The sequence below is a fragment of the Lissotriton vulgaris genome, chromosome 10 (assembly GCF_964263255.1).
Source record: "Lissotriton vulgaris chromosome 10, aLisVul1.2, whole genome shotgun sequence".
Taxonomy (NCBI): Eukaryota; Metazoa; Chordata; class Amphibia; order Caudata; family Salamandridae; genus Lissotriton; species Lissotriton vulgaris.
Window position 1 is genome coordinate 155,535,043 of NC_141698.1, and position 21,437 is coordinate 155,556,479.

The 21,437-nt window shown below is 43.2% G+C and overlaps 1 protein-coding gene across 2 annotated transcripts in view; it reads right to left on the reverse strand.

The window, feature by feature from the left end:
• Window positions 1-21,437, reverse strand: part of LOC147684868 (radial spoke head 10 homolog B2-like) — a 443,845-nt gene that overhangs the window by 218,309 nt on the left and 204,099 nt on the right. For both annotated transcript variants that reach the window (XM_086940738.1, XM_086940739.1), the window contains exons 16-17: window positions 20,303-20,410; window positions 19,971-20,177 (exon numbers count right to left, since the gene is read on the reverse strand). In XM_086940738.1, the coding sequence (XP_086796864.1) occupies window positions 19,971-20,177; window positions 20,303-20,410 (315 nt within the window). The remainder of the gene's footprint in view (window positions 1-19,970; window positions 20,178-20,302; window positions 20,411-21,437) is intronic.

Genomic DNA, 21,437 nt, shown 5'->3' on the forward strand with positions numbered 1-21,437 from the left:
AAAAGCTGGAAGCAACTCCTGTTTCAGAGGAAGACTGGGATACATACCTCAGCGAGCTGTACAAACCAAATCAGATCAATAAGGCAAGAGAGGCAGACGAACGACTTATGGAAACGAATGATTCTAAAATCAACAAAACTTCGGCAGTATCTATCGCCATGAATATAAGAAAGGCAAGAAGCACGGGCGCCTCTGGCCCTGATCAGATCCCTATTAAGATCTACCAATTCGACCATAAAAAGTGGGGTCTGGTGCTTTCGCCACTATTTAATTACATATTCGACTCCGGCAAAATACCAAACTCCTGGAAGGGAAGTATAATAATCCCGATTTATAAAAAAGGAAAAAGAACCACACCAGGGAACTATAGACAAATAGCGCTCATGGACGCTGCCGGGAAGATATTTGCAGCAGAAATTCTGGATAGATTGAAAACTTGGGCATTTACAACCGGACAAATTCCTATGTTTCAGTCTGGATTTCGTCCGAACCACTCTGTTACAGACAATGTAGCAATCTTCCAGACAATTTTAGATAAATACGTATCAGGGAAAAAACAATCCATATATGCAGCGTTCATCGATTATTCTACGGCCTTCGACCGTGTCGATAGACCGACACTGTGGACAAAATTAAGAAGGATGGGCATTCCTGAACCACTATTACAACTTATAGTGAACTTACACAGTAACACCTGGTGCCGGGTTCAAATGGGGCGAGATAAGGGCCTGACGAAGAAAATATGGACATTTAATGGCCTAAAACAAGGGTGTCTTCTGGCTCCAATTTTATTCTCCCTGTATTTAAGTGACTTACCATCCCAACTACAATTAGGGTCATGCACTCCTCCAAAGATTGCCACCCAGTGCATTCATACGCTGCTGTACGAGGACGATATAGTCATGTTTGACCTAACACCGTTCGGACTTCAAAATCTTTTAGATATCTTATATAACTACTCAAGGAAGAATTTTCTTATCCCAAACATAAATAAAACCGAAGTGGTTGTATTTTCAAAAAAGAGCAGGTAAAGGAATATACATATCTTGGCAGAATCTTTTCACATAAAATGAATAATACCAAACAAATCGATCATCTTAAAAAGAAAGGTGATCTACATGCGGGGGCCCTGTCACGCCTATATTCAGCCGCTGGGAATAGACACTTCTCTGCACTAATACAAGTCTATAAAGCCAAAATTCCACCGGTTTTGTCATACGCCTCGGAATACATCCCTTTAAAACAATGGGCATATATGGACCTACAAGAAGGCAAAATATTAAAAAAATTAATGAAAGTTTCTACATCTACACCAGTACAGGCGTTGAGACTAGAATGTTCCATCACGAGTGCATATGCCACAGCGATAACAAGCATCATCAGGTGGGCTTACAACCTCCTCCATTCAAAAGAAGGAACTTTACGAAATTTGTTAAAAGTTGAGACATTTAATAAAGATTCTGTCCATCTCACCTTTTCTATAAATATGAAAGAGGCTTTCCAGCTTGCAAAAATCAGTTTGGAAATTTTGTCAACATGGACACCTGCACAACTAAAACTTTTTCTAAAAAACTTTTCCCCCAAACTGAGCTATGAGCTTGACCATATACACTGCAAAAAACTATCTGTGTATAAGACCTATGCAGACTCCCAGGAATACAAAGAAAAACAGCCGTACCTAGAATATACTCTGGTACACGGCGCAAGGCGAGTGATCATGATGTTGCGTCTGGGCATACTTCCAGTATTAACTTTTAGTTCTTCCTGGAGTCTAGATAGCTCTGCGCTATGCACCCTCTGTCAGGGGGGCATACAGAACTTGGAACACCTTCTTTTCATATGTCCAAATGAGAAAATCGTAAATGCAAGGCTAACATGTATAGAACCTATCTAACGGCCCTGTAGGATTGTTAACACTAAAGATTTTTTAACATTATGTAAAAACCCACCTAACGAATATGTCTGTTACAGAATTTTTAAGTTCTTGAAAATTTCACTGAAAATGTATTAAGTTGTATGGAAACTTAAGTGTATTTTATTCTTTATCAAATTTGTGGTCCTCAATAGAGTACCGTAACAAATAAAAACGTTTTGACTTTGACTTTGACCTAGGGTGGTGTGGAGTGCAAAAAAACTATGGATTTAGGCCCAGATCTTTGTACTGGGGTGAACGTAAGACATTGTTCTGCATTCTGTCCATCAACTGTGTTTTTGTGTTTTTTTCCCAATTTGATATCAGCATGTTACCAGGCCTTGCATATATTTTCTGTGAGCTCCTGGATTGAGGATATGAAAATAGACATCTTGAGTAACAAGGAGCCATCTTACCGCCTTCCTTGCAATGCTGATATAACTGGATCCAAGTATCCCACTGGGCCAGAATTCAGCTGGTGGCAAGTTCCTTTTAGGAAGATGGTTAAAGAATATCAAGTGAGGAGGTGTTGTCTCCTTGTATGTACAGTGTAATTGCACCCACATTTAGAGATGCATAGGATGTGTTTTCCTACACCTACAATTAGAAAAATTGATTGCAGCCAGACAGCATGAGGGTAGATACAAACTTTGACACTTCATTGTGACAATCATCCATACCTAAATGCGTGTACTTAGAGCACAGTAGCTTCTGTTTGAGAGCTACACCCAATTCTAACTTTAGGCATGATGCTTAAGTTAAATGTTGTATTTTATGTAATGCATATCTTGTGCTTACGTTTCCCAATGTTACAATCCCTTTTATGTCTCATTTCAGTTTTTTAATTGTGCTTTGTTCCTTCCTTGTTTCTTTGGTGTTCCCCTTTCCTTCCCACTGCGCCCATTGTTCACCCGTAATCCTTCTTCTTTCAGTGGTTATCACTGTTTTATTGTACCCAAGCATGCTTTTGCTAGTTGCGGAATACTGACTGACTGAACTTGGTGTTTGATGATGATTTGTGTTAGACCTTTCAGCCTTAGGGTGGACTTCCCCCCAACTGTTTATCCCTTGCCCTCCCCTTTTTGCTTAAATTAATTTTTGTTGGCTTTAGGCTCTGTGCACTTTATCACTGCTAACCAGTGCTAAAGGGCGTGTGTGTTCTCCCTTTAACATGGCAACATTTGCTTACACCTGATTGGCATATTTAATGTACTTATAAGTCCCTTGTAGAGTGGTATACTATGAAATCAGGGCCTATATATTAAATGCTATTAGTGGACCAGTGAAAAAAGGAAGGAACCCACACTTCAATACATTTTATACTGTTCGGTTTTGGGTGAAAAGATAAACAAAGCTTAATATGTTTATCAAGGCGATTATTTGCGCAGTTTTTATTCTTCAATTTTGTTCACCGGCCTGGCGGGGGCAATCCGCCCGCCATCCTCACCTAAATGACCCCCTGCCATATTAAGATGGCGGGGGGACCGCGGCGGACAGAAAGAACGTCCGCGGCTTTTCCGCCCCGGTCACCTTTTCGACCGGGGCAGTAAAGGTCCAATATGGTGGCGGTGTCTAATAGACATCGCCAGCCATATTAACATGGGCTTTTTCAGATGCCTTTCTGTGGCGGCGATGCCGCCACGGAAAGGCATGTGATCTTCACTTTGGGGGCCCCCTGTGGGCCCCCAGAGTGAAGGAGAGGTGGGGGGTGCACACGGGGGGGGGGGGTACCTGTGGTACCCCCCTGCATTTGCATAAACAAAGCGGCAGGCACCGCGGGTGGCCACATTCCGCATCTCAGCACCGCCACAATGCCAGAAATGCAAATTGTGCATTTGACAGTACAACGTGGCAGGCAACGCGCAGTGCCTGCCACGTTGTACTGTCAAATGCACACAAATGCATTGTACTGTCAAATGCAGGGGGGTACCATAGGTACCCCCCGTGTGCACCCCCCAGAATGCTGGGAACCGCATCCCTTTCCGTGGCGGCGTTGCTGCCAACCACGGAAAGGCATGTCCCCGCATGTATGCTAATATGGATGGCGGTGTCTCCAACATCACAATGTTAACAGCTTTTCCGCCCGGTCAACTCTTCGACCGGGCAGAAAACTGGTGGACTGTCTTTCCATCCGCCGGGGTCCCCCCCCGCCATGGTAATGTGGTGGGGGAAATTTACATGCAGGCGGTGGATTTTGGCAGGTGGATCGCCACCGCCATACAGGCGGTGGCGATCCGCCCGCTATCTTAATGACCCCCTTAGCCTCTTCACTTGTGCCTGGGCTAATAGTAATGCTTGTACATACTTTCTCCCTACGTTGAAAGTCTATGCTGTATCAGAAAAAACATGGGTTAAACAGATCTCTTCAGAAGGTTTTTTTTACATAAGCTATCCATGGAATAGAGAGGCCTTTATTGCAAGCTAGACTGTCAGTAGTTATGTCTGTCATTCATCCACTACAGTTTTCACAGCTTAAGTGGGATGCACCGACCTGCTACAATCAGTCCTCCAACTGAACGCATGGTTGGCCTCTACCAACAGGAAAACTTCTTCAGTGATTGGTGAGCCTACTCACCTTGCATGTCCTTCTTAAGCTTTCAGTCAAGATACACTGGGCTACTTCTGCCACTGATCCAGAATATTGCAGTTCCATAAGAAGATGTTTCGGGATGATGTATGTACAGTTTGTTTAGTTCATCAACTGAACCCCCCTTGACAATGAATGTAAATGTATCATTGAAAAAGGCATTGATACATCCACAATTATTGAACTTGGGTCCCAATAACAATTATACAATTCCCCTCTGCCATCATTTGTTACAATTCTAAATAGGCCTTCATTGTACAGGATCCCTTTCATAATACCACACAGTGTGACTTTAGAGGGATACACCCCTGCCTGAGGTCTGTGTGGCCGACAATGTAGTCAAGGTCATAAATAGCCCTGTTGATTTAAGTATTTATTTTGGAGTTTTATAAAGTGATTCAGGTTCACTTTTGGTAATTTCAGGGCACTGTTGCATGTTTATCTAGGTTCCTGGTCGATACTGTGACCTTATGCCCCTATTCGGCTATACATCCATTTATTCCCAATATTGGCATAACCGTTCAAGTGCGATATTCAGAAAGTCATCTCTGGCCTCACACGAACAGAGCCACATTCCAGAATAGTTCTCTGCCACTTCCTTTGCAACCAATTAGTGCAATGACAGAGCAGAAGTCACTATCTGATATTCCTAGATTAACACTCCGAGTTCTTCAACAAGATAAAAACTCAGCAAACCTGGAAATCCCCGCTTGCTGTGTTTTGATTAGTAATGGAACTCTAATGAGCAACTGATAGCTATCACTTCCTAGTGACATCTTTAATTGACGTCTTATGTCCAACAAACTTGCGTCAAACCAGGCACCTGTCAGGTATAAATATTACCAACGTTGCCTTAAGCAATGGCCTGTTGCTAGCTGTCTGGCGCGTTCCTGTTGCTGCAGCCTGCTGCCCGTCGCCTGAAGCTGCTGATACCATTATCGCTGCTAAAGCGCGAACGATGGTGTGGTGTAACTAGGAGCTGAACAGCCGTCCCTCTGCGAAGACATCCAGCAGAAGCCAGCTGCCCACGGACGCTGTCCCCCCTCCTCCTCCTCGACGCGCTGAAGAGAGACGCTGCCTTTCTCGTGCAGAGAAATCCAGCTCCAGCGTTTCTAGTCTGCCCTCGCTGGTGACTGGGATACCGAGTTCCTCCTGAAGGAGATACCAGACCTCCATCATTCTATTCAGAGGTATGGTGTTGACTAAACCCTTAGAAGAGAATTCTTGAAGCAAACCTTGGCAAAACCAACTTAACTTAAAGCTACTTACTTGCTCCCCTTCCACGTGTTAGGCTTAGGTCAGGCACACTGGAGTAGGCTTAGTTAGAAGCACCAGTTGAGTATTTTAGCCTAATGTATATATGAATGTATACATGTTTTATTACTTTTAAACCATTGTATGGCTAAGAAACCATATCAATGCTTTTACAGTATTATCTTGCAATACTTATCTTACTGTACGTACTTTTTATAATAACAAGTCTTGCAATTGTGGCAATACATTTCTCTTGTACGAGAAGAAAAACTGTTCAATAAATGTTAACCCTTTATTGACAAACGCCCGTCTCTCTAGTCTCTACATATTGTGAAAGTAATCTGCACTAATCTGACTGAGTGAAATACCTGTCTATTGTTTCACACGACCCTAGAGATTGACTCTTGATCTGAGGAGCAAAGTTGTCATGTTGCACGGTTGTTGGAAAGCTGAATCCCTTCTTGTCTGTGCCAGGGAAGCTGATCACTTCCTATGCAGAGAAGAAAGTTTCCAGTGACCTCTGAGCTAGTTGGTAACACACCCAATTAAGTTTAGCATAGTCAGTAGAGGCCTGGAAGATCCGCACTTCTACGTCGATACTACTGTTTATGTTATTCCAATGCGCAGGGCCTAGTGGGAAACTAGGAACTACACTACATGGCGCCCAACGTTTGGTAAGGAGATAAACTAACGCAAGACGTTAGAGTAATTCAGTCGTGCATATTTCACACAGACCCCTTTCTCCCGTAAATACTCCAATAGACGTCTGGAGTGGGTGAAAGGTTAAAATCCGCCCGAACTCAGTAGGAAGAGATTCCTATGTAAAGCTCTGGTTTATTCAACGTTGAAGGATACAGTGTTCCAAAATATTGTGCACCTAATCTTTGTCTCCTTGGAGACCTACTCTGCAAAGCCTGCATTTATAAAATGTCAGACAGTGAAGAAGAAAGGGAAGCAGCTAGGCTGGCAGCCCTACTAATAGAGGAAGACACAAGTCTCCTACAGACAGTCCCGGATGCAATTATCATCCCGGTCCACTTAAGAAAATCTATAACGTTAAAACTTATAGAAAACGGACTGACACCACAAGGTGGTACAGTAATTTTCGTGATAGAGGCTCACGAATATCGGCAGACAGAGGTATTCTATTCATGGATAAACTTTCCAGCGGCAAACGCTAGAACAAAAGAGTTTCACTATTACATAATAGAGAAACCTCCGGAAGAGTACGCTCCTTTCGAGGAGACTGAAATCCCACTAAAATTCCAAGAGGACCTGCTCTGGTTTAATGGCGCCCTAAAACATAATGATCATATTACCAGGCTCGGTCCACTAGGTAGACCGGAGCAACGTGGCCGGTTCTAGCCAGCTACACACCACATCCGGACATTGCAAAAATGTCTAGAGAAGAACTGTTAGTACAGCTAAAAACATTAATAAAAATACATAGGCAATTAGTCCAATATGTAATGCGGACTGCAACAGTCCAACCAGCTGTTAATGTACCACAGCTGACCCCTCATCAGGGGAACACTAATAAAATCACACCACAGAACATACAGTCATGTCTTGGTAAAACACCCGTAAAACGGGAACACATTCCTTTCTGGTTAGCACAGAAAATCACTCAAATAGAGGCAGTATTTCCTGATACTACCCCTATAGAGAAACACAGAATCTTGACCATCTGCCTTCCTATGGGAATCGCACCACACGTGGAGGACTGCGACACTTGGGGTACAGTCTTTGCCTCCATTTACACAAAAACACACGGTGTTCCGTCTATGGCGGTAATACCAGAAGTGCTAAAACAGATTCAAAATGAATACGGTCCAGAGCCCGCTTTAAATCTTGGTATGAAATTACTGAAAGACTTCAAGCAGGTCTCGGCTATATTATTAGCCAACATAAAGGGAGAAGCAGCATCTGTGGCGATCTGCCAGAAGTTGAAGGAAACAGATATAAAAGATCCAATTGAGCTTGCAAAAATCATAGAAAAATGCTATGAAGAATTAGGTAGAGACAGCTTGGGTGGGAAACCGGTGAAGCCCCAACTGCTCGAAAATCCTGAAAAATTATTTATTAAAAATAATTCAAATACTCCTAAAAAGAGCTGGGATGGAAATAAACAATCCACTCCCAAGGAAAAAGTTTTCCAGTCCAGAGGAAGGTCTCCTCGACGGAGGGAAAGAACTCCGACTCGAGAACACCAGTCTCCCCAGAGGGAGCCCTCTGAGAAAAGATATAACCTTAGAAATAGGGATAATCTGAAAAAACCTGATAGATATCAAAGTATTGATACACGTCCCTCTCGATCTTTTCCACAGAAATCGGAAAGAAGAGGACGGTCAGACCCAGGAGAGCACACCAAGTCCAAAGACAAGGAACCTGCTCAAAGTAAAAAATCTCAATTTCAGAAAAAGAAGGTAGCCAGTATTAGAGTAATCAACCATGCTGAGAATACTGAGGACACAGTTGAAAAACGGGGAGTGGGCATTGACAATGTTGGACAGTGCAGCAGAAATCAGTATAGCGCGCAAGATCTTGATGAGTCATCTGGAGACAGTGGACACGAATGAATACATTCAGGTTGAAACTGCCGACACCAGACTTAGCGAGCCCCATAAAATATACAAAATAACATTGCGTATAGAGGGGGATAAGACTAGGAAAATAAGAGGTCTATTTTGGGATAAGCTCTCAAAAGGCTATGATATTCTGTTAGCTGAAAAAGATTGGCCCCCAGAGTTTGTCAGGGAGTGCCCTCGTGGCGAAGAAGTGATTATGCCTGCCTTCTCGAATCACATTCCGATTCACAAAAAAAATACATATGCAAGGAAATGGGCAGTAGCCCAGGCACCGGCATTATATAAAAATCATGTAGGATGGGATGAGGACTCTCCTCCTTACAAAATCCAGTTAAAAAGTGAACCAACTGCCCAACGGCAGTATCCCACTAAGCAAGAAGCTAAAAAACAGGTCAGGGAGATCTTAGATCAACTTGAATACCAGGGGGTGATTGAAGCATGCACCTCTCAAATGAACAATCCTTTGTTTCCTGTCTCCTAGCCAGACAATTCATATCGTCTAGTTTTGGATTACAGACACCTTAATGCATGTTGTAAAACATTTGCAGTACAAAACTCGCATAGTGCAGTCCTAATGAATAACATAGTTAGGAAAAAATATAAAACGACATTAGACATATCTAATGGTTTCTTTTGTCAAAACATTGCACCGGAAAGCAGATATTTGACTGCTTTCTCAGCATTTGGGTCGCAGAAAAAATTCTGTCGACTCCCACAGGGGTTCAAGAACAGCCCAGGACTATTCTCAGCTAGGGTAACAGAGTTACTACAAATATATGATGATGAGGCATTATCTTACGTAGATGATATCTATCTCACAGACGACGACTTGGATACTCACTTGAAAAGAGTGAACACCATTATGCTTGGGTTCGCAGCAGAGGGTTACAAATTCAACTTTAAAAAGTCTCGAATTGCCCATCTGACAGTACTATTTTTAGGGTACGAATTATCAAGTGAAGGGAAAAGCCTAGCGGACAACTTCTTGGAGAAGTGCGCTGTACTCCAAGCTCCAAAAACGCTGAAGAATTTGCAATCCATACTAGGTTTTCTGAATTTCGGAAGAACTTACATCCTAAATTACACAGAGAGAGTTAAACCTCTCTACGAACTAATTAAACCTGATTTTAAACAAATCAATTGGACTCAAAAACACACAGAAATTTTGAGATCACTGCAAACAGACATGTTAGCAAAAACAAAATTAGATACACGTGACAACACACGTGATCTTGTAATCCGAGTCATCCCAGGAAGACGCGGATTCACGTACCTAACCTCTAATGAGGGTGAAAAGGTACCAATTTCAATCAAATCTCACTTGTACACACAAGCAGAAAAAGAATTCAGTCTCACAGAAAGAACTGTGAAAGCAGTGCAAATCGCATTAGCAAATGAAAGAGAACTAGCACACGGCAAACGGATTAATATCCTTACAGCGGAATCCGCCTTCGAAGCGCTATTCAGCCCAGTAAACCTGCCTACAGTGTCACTGGATCCGAAATGGATACAGTGTGTAGATTCTCTAGGAGCGGAAGATGTGAAATACTATTTCGCCCCGCAATTCAAAGAACTGAATGATTTAGAATATGAAGAAGAATATCCTCTGCCAATCGAAATTCTGCCTCTCCCACAATACGCCTGTATAATTTATACAGATGGATTTGTACAGCATTTTAACGTAGAGAGAAAATCCTACGATGCAGCATGTGCGATCATTAAAGGTCGTTGGCTGTGCGGTAAATTCAGACCGAAAGTAACAAAATCTGAATCTGTAAGAAACTGTTCGGTTCAGAGAACTGAAATCAGATGTTTAAAGATGGCGCTCGAAAATGCAGAACGTGAATTCCCGACACTTATCGTGTGCGATTCTCATTTTTGCGTCAACTCTTACAATAATAAACTGCAGAGTTGGATTGAAAACGATTACAAAGATGACACAGGTGCCACAATAAAGCATAAATTGCTCTGGAAACAGGTAGCTCTTTTACACAAAGAACTACAAAAGACTCACGTGATACACGCGCAGAGTCTTCAACGTGATGGCGTTCACGTTGCAGGGAATTCATTGGCTAATACAGCCACAGCGGAAGCAACTAAACCGGCTTCCGTAGCCACAAAAAAGCGTACAGAAAAATACATAGACGGGGAAACCATGCTGGCAGTAAAAACGACCGTAAAAGGCGACTGTGCAGCACTGCCCGTGAACTATCCACTCAATTATGCATACATAATCGATGCAAACTCCGTTCCTTTTGCTCGAATCCCGGGAGTGGGGGACAGAGCAATTCCAAACAGGAGCAGGAGGGGTTTCCTCTTACTGGAAGCACACATGGGGTTGGGTCTGAGACATCAAACAATTAAGGAGTCTCTGAAAGAATTACAATCAGAGTACTGGTGGCCAGGAATGAGCATAGATATTCAATGTTTTGCTCAAAATTGTGAAGACTGCAACAGAGATCGCAGTAATGAACAGGCCAGTGTAGTTTCAGGATCCCTGCTAGACAGCATAAGGCGGTCTATCTGCGCAATCAAAGAAGAGAAGCGCGTCCCATTGTAAACAGTTAAGGCTAAACACTCTTAAAAAATGAGGCCTCCAGCGCTCGGCTGACGCTAGAACGGTTATAAGAGATTTGCGAGTCTTTATCGGCACATACGCAATTACCACGTTCCATTCTGACCAGGGTCCTGCTTTCAGCTCTCGAGCTTATAGGGAGGCCATGGCCAGCATGGGAATTGGGTTGCGGTATTCTTGTCCGTCGCACCCCGAAGGGAATAGTGTGGTAGAAAAAAAAAACCGGGACATAAAGCGATCTATAACAGCAAAGGTATTAGGTTCAGGCGCTGGGTGGGTCAAACATTTAATAAGTGTCCAGACTAGTCTTAATAACTTGCCAAGAAATTCTCTAAAAGGTTTCAGCCCATACGAACTATTGTTCGGAATTAGAATGAACATTCAGGACCTCGATAGTCAGATGTCAGTGGTACAAGAAAAAACAACAAACTTTGACATCAAAGATCGTTTGGCTGTTTTACAGGAACTGAATGAAACAAGAAAATCCTTAAGCAACATAAAGTTAAAGCAACAGCCAGATACCACTGACGAGGCACCACAAGCAACAGCCCCAGCAAGGCCTGTCTGGATTCCAAAGATTGGGGATCTAGTCAGAGAAAAAATCGCGGTGAAGAAGGAATTTGGGCCTTCTTACAGAAAAGCAGTACCTGTCTTGGCAGTCACTGGAACAAGATCAGTAGTACTACCGCCCCTTGCTGGTAAAAAGGAGAACAGAGTTGTGTCCATCGACCTGGTAAAACCACAAGCATGTGGCCTATAATCAACAGTAGGCCCAGTGGACTCCCAAGAAACAACAGAATACCCAAACTTGCAACAATCCAAGAGGTTCAAACTGAAAGACTAATCACATTCGATCTGCCTGCAGTGCACAGAGAAGGACTATGCAATAATGCCATGGAACTCGTGCCTCTTGAGACACAGATTGAAACAGTTCGTCAAGAAACAACACCAGTCTACACTAATGTGGCATCAGAAAGTGCTACGGAGAGACAGATTGAAAGAACAATCCCATCAATTGACAGAACTGCCTCTGGTTATTTCATCAACTTCGACAACTTCTCTGAAGATCAAAACGACCCCGAAGTGATGCCAGAAACAAAAAAGACTTTTTTTTTTTTTTATATTTTTGAAAACCTTTATTAGTGCATCCAAAAAAGTACAAATAGTGACCTACAACCCTCAGGCCGGCCACAACTACTATTGAGCACAGGTGCATGCAATACGGCGGTGCGACAGCACAGCAATATCAATTAGTAAGCAGTCAGCAGTTACACTGTAGATCTCATGCTGTCGCGTCTCAGGAGTAATGAAGGTTAATTTTAAGTTTTCATAGCAACTGGTAATGACCAACTATTCCGGTTCAATAAAAATAGAATAGAAACAAAAGAAAGAACAGGGTCCATGTAGACGTGTGATAGCGGTATCAACAGAGGCATACACATCTCAGCAACTCATAGGACAAACCCCACCAGGCGGCATGGCGGCCAGGATGTATGCAACAAGGATATTAGACCTGAAGCCCTAATAGAACCCACCGCCACCCGCCCGCCCATGACAGGAACATGGACTCAAGAGAAAAGCAAGAAGAAGTAAATTAAAAAGGAAAAACAAGGCACCATAGGAACAAAAAAGAGAAACAAAATACCCATCCCACAACCCCCACCCTACACGCATGCAAAGGCTACGGCCTACCACCCCCAGCAGCGCGTCTGTCGCCCCATAAACCCGAAATATAGAATAGAGAGTAAGAAAAAGAAGAAGGAAAAGATATAATGTCACCTTTGATATAGGGAGCAAGAAAAGAGAAATCTAATCTAAAACTCCCATGAACACCTAACCCCGGAGGAGGGCCACAATTTCTGAGCCCCGGATGCCACCGCCCGCACAAGACCTACAACACATCAATTTTAGCAAAGCGATTACAAAAGTCATTCCCTCTAGTGAGGAGAAATATTCCAACAAGAGCACCTGCGTGTACCAAAATAGCGTCCCGCCCCGAGACCCCCCCAGCCGAACAAAGACAAAGTAAAGGCCACCACCAGTAACAGTTATCCCCGGACCCCGAGCCTGCAAGTACATCCATCACATTGGGAAGGGACAAGAATCAGAGACATCAAGTGCAACCCGAAGGTAAGGGAACATGCCAGGTAATAACAGTTACAGTCCGAAAAAGGGTTACACCTATGTATTAACATCAATAGAGCAGCGAGTGTTCCAGTCCGGGCCACAGCCAGTCGAGCAAGCAAGTCAGCGAGAAAGACAATTTTCAGGACCCCAGGTCAAAATAGATTCACCCCCCCCCCCCCCCCCCCCCCCCATCAGCAAGAATGGACATCAGGACAAAACAATTTGCAGTATGAATAATAAGAAACAGGATATACCGCAGAACAATAAACATATCAAGAATTAAGTTCAATCCGGGTCTCCGCCAGCCAAGAAATCAGAACCAACGAGGAGGTCACCTTCATCCCTGTCCCGAACGCCGAAAACACCCCAAGCATATCCACCACTGCGAGCCTCCCTCAGGCAGGACAAAGGAGCAAGATGGCCGCTTCCGACAACAAAGAAGCAGGGGAGGAAGGGACAAGAGTCTCAAGTCCACAATCAGTAAAGTGTCAACAGGGACAAACTTCCCCTCCATGGCAGGATAATAAGCACTCCTCACTCTCAGAAAGGGAGCACTGGGGGCAGAAGTGTCCGAAGGGGTCAGCAACTGGGAGACCGGGGAGTGGGCTCCCGGGGACGAGGTCTCAGGCAGATTCACAGCAGCTGGGGCGGAGGGAGACATTGTATCCACAGTCTCCTCGGTAGAAAAACGCGCAACATTGTTGCCAGGGACACGCAGCTCCCACGCCGTCTCACTCGACCACAATGTATCCCATACTGAAGTGGGTAGAGGCCCCGGGGGGCCAGCAGGACCCAGTCGCCTTGCTGCAGGCACAGCCACCTCGATCTTCCGAGTCAGCTCACGGACATTTCTCCGCCATGTTGTCCGCAGATCGTAAAGGGCTGCCAAGACATCCGCGTAGGTCCAGTCCCCCTGCATTCTCAGACGGCTCACAGCACGCAGCGAAACCCTCAGTGTGGTCCCTCGCTCAAGGACAGGCAGAGCATCACAGAGGTGCTATTCCAAAACAGACCTCACACAGTCCGGGAGCTAGGAAGGCGCCCCAAGATGGAGTCCTTCCAATCGTGAAACAGTGTAGCTCAGGAAGGCGCCGCACGAAGTGCCGGTCACACAGGGAAGGAACTCCTCCGCCAACGGGGGACCAGCGGGAAGGAGGGGGTCAGCCACATCAGCCCCGCGATCAATTGTGCTATCCGCAAGCTACGACGCCTTCCCAGCCCGCCTCACCGGTAGTGTCCAGCCATGCTCAGCGACGGCGATCGGCGAGGGCTTCAGGGGCAGCATCCGAGGCCAGCGTACGTCCCGGATCTCGCATCAAATCAGCCGGCGGAGATCTCGAAAGAACGCCATCCGCATCAGCGCGTTAGTGTCTCCGCTCCTGCTCGGTGTAGGGGCGAGCAAGGGTCAGGATAGTAGTTTAAAAGCAGGCGGCTTGCGGAGCCGGGAGCTCACACGTCCGTCCCGTCCGCCATCTTGGCTCCTCCCCCAAAAAAGACTTTTAAAGAAAAAGCAACAGAACTCTTTCATCAACTGAAGGAAATATACCTTGTTTCCCCTTGGTTAGAGTTCTGGTTCGGTCTAGGTGTATTTTTCCTCCTGCTTTGGCTCATCATGGTACTTTGTTTGGGAAAATTCATTGAGGGAAAATATAGTACAATGGACACAGCAAGTCAGAACATCAACCTAGTCCTGAAACCACACAGATCATCCCACGTGAAGAAAAGAGAACTGTCAACAGTAAATGTCACAGCAATTCCAATACCTGGTGGGGTAGTATGGGAGAAAACAGACTATGAGATATATGGTCCGGTCGAAATCCTGAAGTATCCTCATCAACTGAAGGTGTCCTTAAGTGACTTTGTAAAACCTAGTACATTCTCTGATGATTTGGACTTTAACAGTATTAATGACATGATGTCTGATTTAGTAATGTCAGCTAGATTCACAGATCATGATTATTTACAAGGTTCATCTAGTTATGAGCAATTATTCTGCTACACACATTATGGTGATCATTACTTGCATAAATCTGCACAGCCTAGAAATGTTTTTATGTATAATCAATGGGAACATTGTGCTACACCACCTAAAAGCAGTTCTAAAGCATTTTTTTGAGAAATTCAAATACTTCTCAGGGTTTAACACCAGTAATGCAGAAACGTTTTATTACAAACTGTTAGATAAAACAGGAATGAAAACAATGCTGACAAATTCTAAATTGATATATTCAGAAGCATTTTATGACAAAATGATGACATTTGGTTTTGATTATTGGAAAAATAACATTGAAACGAAAACAATTTGGGGTACAAAAGATTGGCAGGTACAAGGCATTGAAGCACTATTCAGAACCTGCATGATACCAGAACAAATGTTGTTTTTAAATGACACAATACACCAAACATCCTGTCTTGGCCTAGCTAAGATCAAAGACCTAAAACACCGTCTATTCCAAAGCCAATACCTGAAAATATAACTGCAGATATTGAGTTAGACGTGTCACAAGTTTTACATTTTAACAGAACACATCCTGATTGGAAAAAGTGGTTAATCTGGCCTACTGACACAAACAGCTGTCAGGATAGATTCCTGAATAAAACACAGGGGTTAAAAATGACCAGACTAAACCCAAGATACTCCCAGAGACAACATCCAGGGATAATAACAACATACAGTGTAGGGAAACTCTGCCTTGAATGGCTAACATCATCCACACTGGCTGAAATTAAGCAACACTTGTCTTTACTAAAAGATGGTGCTGATTTGCGCGATTTCATTCTTGGACCACGCAAACAGCGTCAAAAGCGTTTCATAGCGACCAGTATCTATGCTGCGTACAACGAGGCTTGGAAAGTCAAACAAATTGAAACAGCTGAAAAAATACGAGAAATTGATTGTATTCATTTGGAGAAATCACTTTCTGTAGTAGACAATGGGTTAATGACTCTGTCTTCCAGAATATATTCGTTGGACAATATTGTATCCTCTGCCTTTGATGTGATAGACAGAGACTTGCTAATGTTACAACATGGCCAGTCGCAATTACGTTCTATTATACAATTAGGCTGGACGCTGCAAAATCTTCGTTCAGGCTATGTGCCTTGGCGTTTAATCAACACAACGTCATTATTTTCCATTTTTAACCTTACTGATAAACAGATCAGTTTGGCACAGAAAGGAGCAGACTATACAATCCTGAGCATCGAAAAACTTGAGAGATTACCATTGACAATGTCAGAGAGTCCTGTCATTGAATGGATAATACACGGAATTATCACAATTCCGATAACAACTTTCCGATTTAAAAAGTGCCTTGAATACATACCTACTGGCCAGTATGAACAATTGGGTAAAGGATATGTAAAATCAGAATGGAAATTACCATACACACATTCTTGCTATAGTGACAGCGACAAAAATGTATTTCTTAGTGGTGAAAATTGTAAACATTCACTAAGCGGTATACTTTTGTGTCAGGGTATTAATTTACACGGAGCATGTGATGGAAATTCTAACAACCTTTCATGCCACCAGCTAGTCACACCTGCAACTCCGATAGAGCCCTTCTTTATGCAACTCGCAAACGGGAGTTACATTCTTAGAACGGATCACAGATGTTGTGGCCTTGTGCCAGGGAAAAGTTATCTAGTAAGCGTAACATCCATGGTCAAATGCTGTATGCAGGCATTGTTTCCGAATGGGCCTGCAGACACAGTGACTCCCATCTGGCCTCGTCTGAATCTCTATTCTATACGAATTGATACTTTAAGCAAAATGAAGTCTGTGCTTTTGCAGACAACAGTGCCCATAACGTCATCAAAAGAGACGTATGATCTTCTAGTTGCAGGGACAGCTACTGAAGTTCATGAACTTTTATCAACAAATTGCCCCGTGCATTTCGTAGAAATGCTTAGCCAACTCCTTAACATGTCTAGTGCCATAGGCATCCCAGGCATATTTAAGACGATTTTTACGGGACTGCTAACACCTTTTCAGGCAATTTTGGGAATCGTTCCTAATTTTGTACACTCTGTTTTTGGCGGCATACCCCTATTTTTGGGACTTGTAGCAGGGATTTTATTTTTGTCCGTCCTGCTTCGTTATGGCAAGCCAAAGCTCAGACATAGCTCCCATGGGAATGGAAGAGACAATCCTAGCAATGCGCTACCGGGACAGGATAACTAACGTCCTTGGATTGGCCAGGCTGAGAGATCTAAACATGACCTGGTTCCTTTCATTCAGACCTATATGGCAGAACTGTATCTTACCGGTACTTCGATGTATGCTATGCGGAGATGAGTGCGTGTTGGACATCTGTCTTTCACTTCCATCAGCAGTACCAATGGACGTCGATACTTTGCTCAGTCCGATAACGGCTCACGCATTGTGTTGTCCCCAGCGGATACCAATCCTGATGACGGCATTCGTTGAGACTCCTGTACTACGACTAGGTGGTAACAGTGGAGCGAGTGACAAAAGCAACATCACCCAGGTACGACCATCTGTGAGCATTGCTGATCCTGCCCATGATGACAGCAATCATTCTCACACCTGCCAAGTTACAGCGCTATCGAATTTGGTTGAACTGTCACCTGATTTTGTAGACCAATTCTTTGAGAGCCTGTCTGATATGATGTTCTCACCCGAACAGAAACAATAACTTTGGAGAAGCTTTCCGACACACAGCGTTCCCATGAACTCTGAATTCGGCCTTCAGTTTTGAACAACAAAAACTGCTAAAAGCGTTGGAACTCTATTTCCCCGTTCAAGCAATAATTCTTTTGAATTGGACATTTTTTAATATTCACCCTTTTTTTTTTGGCACGAACAATTCTTTGCTTAACGTAAAAACTATTCTTAGAGAACAGAAGCTTCAAACTTCTATTTCTAAACACATCTAGAGACATAACAAACTTACATCAGCCTCTAGCACGTTATTGCAATGCATTTATATGTGATGATTTATCTCGCCCTTCTTCTGTTTCAGAGATATTTCATGTGTAATTCTTTTTGCATAATCGTTCATTGATTTCATATGCAATAATTTTTGAATGATTTCTATGCTTCAAAAACGTACAGTACCTAAATTTCACGTATTACAATATACGCCTATTTCGAATGCATTTATGTATTTTGGGGTGGGCAATGTTACACATGCATCTAATTGCTCTAGTTTTAGTAATTTGATGGACATGAAAACGTGGAGTGGGTGTTACGTGTTTATCTAGGTTCCTGATCGATACTGTGACCTTATGCCCCTATTCGGCTATAAATCCATTTATTCCCTATATTGGCATAACCGTTCAAGTGCGATATTCAGAAAGTCATCTCTGGCCTCACACGAACAGAGCCACATTCCAGAATAGTTCTCTGCCACTTCCTTTGCAACTAATTAGTGCAATGACAGAGCAGAAGTCACTATCTGATATTCCTAGATTAACACTCAGAGTTCTTCAACAAGATAAAAACTCAGCAAACCTGGAAATCCCCGCTTGCTGTGTTTTGATTAGTAATGGAACTCTAATGAGCAACTGATAGCTATCACTTCCTAGTGACATCTTTAATTGACGTCTTATGTCCAACAAACTTGCGTCAAACCAGGCACCTGTCAGGTATAAATATTACCAACGTTGCCTTAAGCAATGGCCTGTTGCTAGCTGTCTGGCGCGTTCCTGTTGCTGCAGCCTGCTGCCCGTCGCCTGAAGCTGCTGATACCATTATCGCTGCTAAAGCGCGAACGATGGTGTGGTGTAACTAGGAGCTGAACAGCCGTCCCTCTGCGAAGACATCCAGCAGAAGCCAGCTGCCCGCGGACGCTGTCCCCCCTCCTCCTCCTCGACGCGCTGAAGAGAGACGCTGCCTTTCTCGTGCAGAGAAATCCAGCTCCAGCGTTTCTAGTCTGCCCTCGCGGGTGACTGGGATACCGAGTTCCTCCTGAAGGAGATACCAGACCTCCATCATTCTATTCAGAGGTATGGTGTTGACTAAACCCTTAGAAGAGAATTCTTGAAGCAAACCTTGGCAAAACCAACTTAACTTAAAGCTACTTACTTACTCCCCTTCCACGTGTTAGGCTTAGGTCAGGCACACTGGGGTAGGCTTAGTTAGAAGCACCAGTTGAGTATTTTAGCCTAATGTATATATGAATGTATATATGTTTTATTACTTTTAAACCATTGTATGGCTAAGAAACCATATCAATGCTTTTACAGTATTATCTTGCAATACTTATCTTACTGTACGTACTTTTTATAATAACAAGTCTTGCAATTGTGGCAATACATTTCTCTTGTACGAGAAGAAAGACTGTTCAATAAATGTTAACCCTTTATTGACAAACGCCCGTCTCTCTAGTCTCTACATATTGTGAAAGTAATCTGCACTAATCTGACTGAGTGAAATACCTGTCTATTGTTTCACACGACCCTAGAGATTGACTCTTGATCTGAGGAGCAAAGTTGTCATGTTGCACGGTTGTTGGAAAGCTGAATCCCTTCTTGTCTGTGCCAGGGAAGCTGATCACTTCCTATGCAGAGAAGAAAGTTTCCAGTGACCTCTGAGCTAGTTGGTAACACACCCAATTAAGTTTAGCATAGTCAGTAGAGGCCTGGAAGATCCGCACTTCTACGTCGATACTACTGTTTATGTTATTCCAATGCGCAGGGCCTAGTGGGAAACTAGGAACTACACTACAGCACTTATAGGTAAGAGGAGGGTAAGATGGCATACAATTAAGAGGGGTAAACAGCCATATACAATGTCCTTAAGCATGGCTTTGTTCATAGACAATCTGAATATCACCACCCCGTTCAAGTTCATCATTTTATTTGAAGCATTGCAAGTGATTGTTGGTTTTCAAATCATCGTGGAGAAAATGCATAGAGAATTTCTGTTTTGGGATAAACGGTTTGAGAATTTAGCCATACCTGAGACAATATCTGTTCCTGGTTCAAGGGCTGCTCCTGAGAAAGGGATTCTTCCTGTATCACACTTAGGTCTGTGGTACCTTCCAAATGAAAGCTTTTGTCAGCTGGTGGCTCTTCTTGTATAGGACATTCCCTATCCATCACTTCATTGGTAACATATAAAGGTGCACACTCCAAGAGAGCCTCGAAAAATTCAGAAAATGTAATCTAAAGGATGAGAGAAATATATGTTGAATAAATATACATGTACTGTGCAGACTACTACCTATCAATTACAGAAACATTGAATATGAATGATTGAAGCCTACAATATGTCCATCATATTTACATACCTCTAAGTCTAGATTTGTGTCATTTCCATCACGCACAGCTGGATTATCTTCAGCAAAGATATCCACAATTTTTTGGGCAGTCAGATCTTTGGTAATCATTTTGAAATCCTATCACAAAGTCATAAATAAAAGCACTGTAAATATCACATATTTGCAACCATACCATTTTAGATAAATATCAACAATTAAACCAATGGATGTACATGTGAACTAACCTGCCTATTGTTTTCTGAAGAAATGTCACATAGGCACATGGAGATAGCAGTTTGAAGCAAAAGTACTACCAGCTGCGGGACATACACATTCTTTAGGTTACTCACTGCAGGCACAGTATCAAAATTAACAGGAATCTGGTGGGCATGCCACATTCTAATCTTCTCCCAGTAACAGTAAGATATAGAGACCACAAAGGATCCTGGTAGCTCCACCTGTATCCAAGACAGAGTACATTTTTCCAGCCAGGATGCTACCTATGCAAGCACCTTTTGCGCAACTAGGATTACATCACACAATAAGAAAAGGGAGAGTGGGACACATTATGTACAGCAATTATCTTTAAAACCAGGGCTTAAAGAATTTGCTTCAAACCTGAAAAACAGGGAGGTCTGAGGAATATTTGCTTCATCTGCTGGAGGAAATATATGGAGAGCTGTCCTAGGAGCCATTTGAATGTGTGGCTAAAAAACACTCATTCCCTGAACTACTACAGCCAGTCTCCTGAACAGACTTCCAGAGACACTGAACTCTGTGATCTGCTGTGGTCTGTTTATTGCTTTGGAGATTGCCTTCTGAGCCTGGAACTACATAGAAGCTGACCAGGAGGCACAACCCCAGTGCATGAATTCAATTCTCTGACTGGGATACTTTTGAGACCAGTCTTGCAGCCTGCCATAACTCCTGAGGATGTGATTCAGTGGATTGATTTTACTGGTGCCAGTCCCAAAGAAGAAACAGTAAGGAGGGTTGATAAATAAATAGGTGGTCTTATTGGTGGAAAAAGGTGTTCACTTGTTGTCACAGGAGACATGTCAAGGAGACAAATCTACTGTTCTATAAAGGTAGAAGCAGGTCATTATCCCACATCTTAATTATTTGCCCAGGCATACATAGTCAAGTGTGTTCGCCTCCCCAGGTA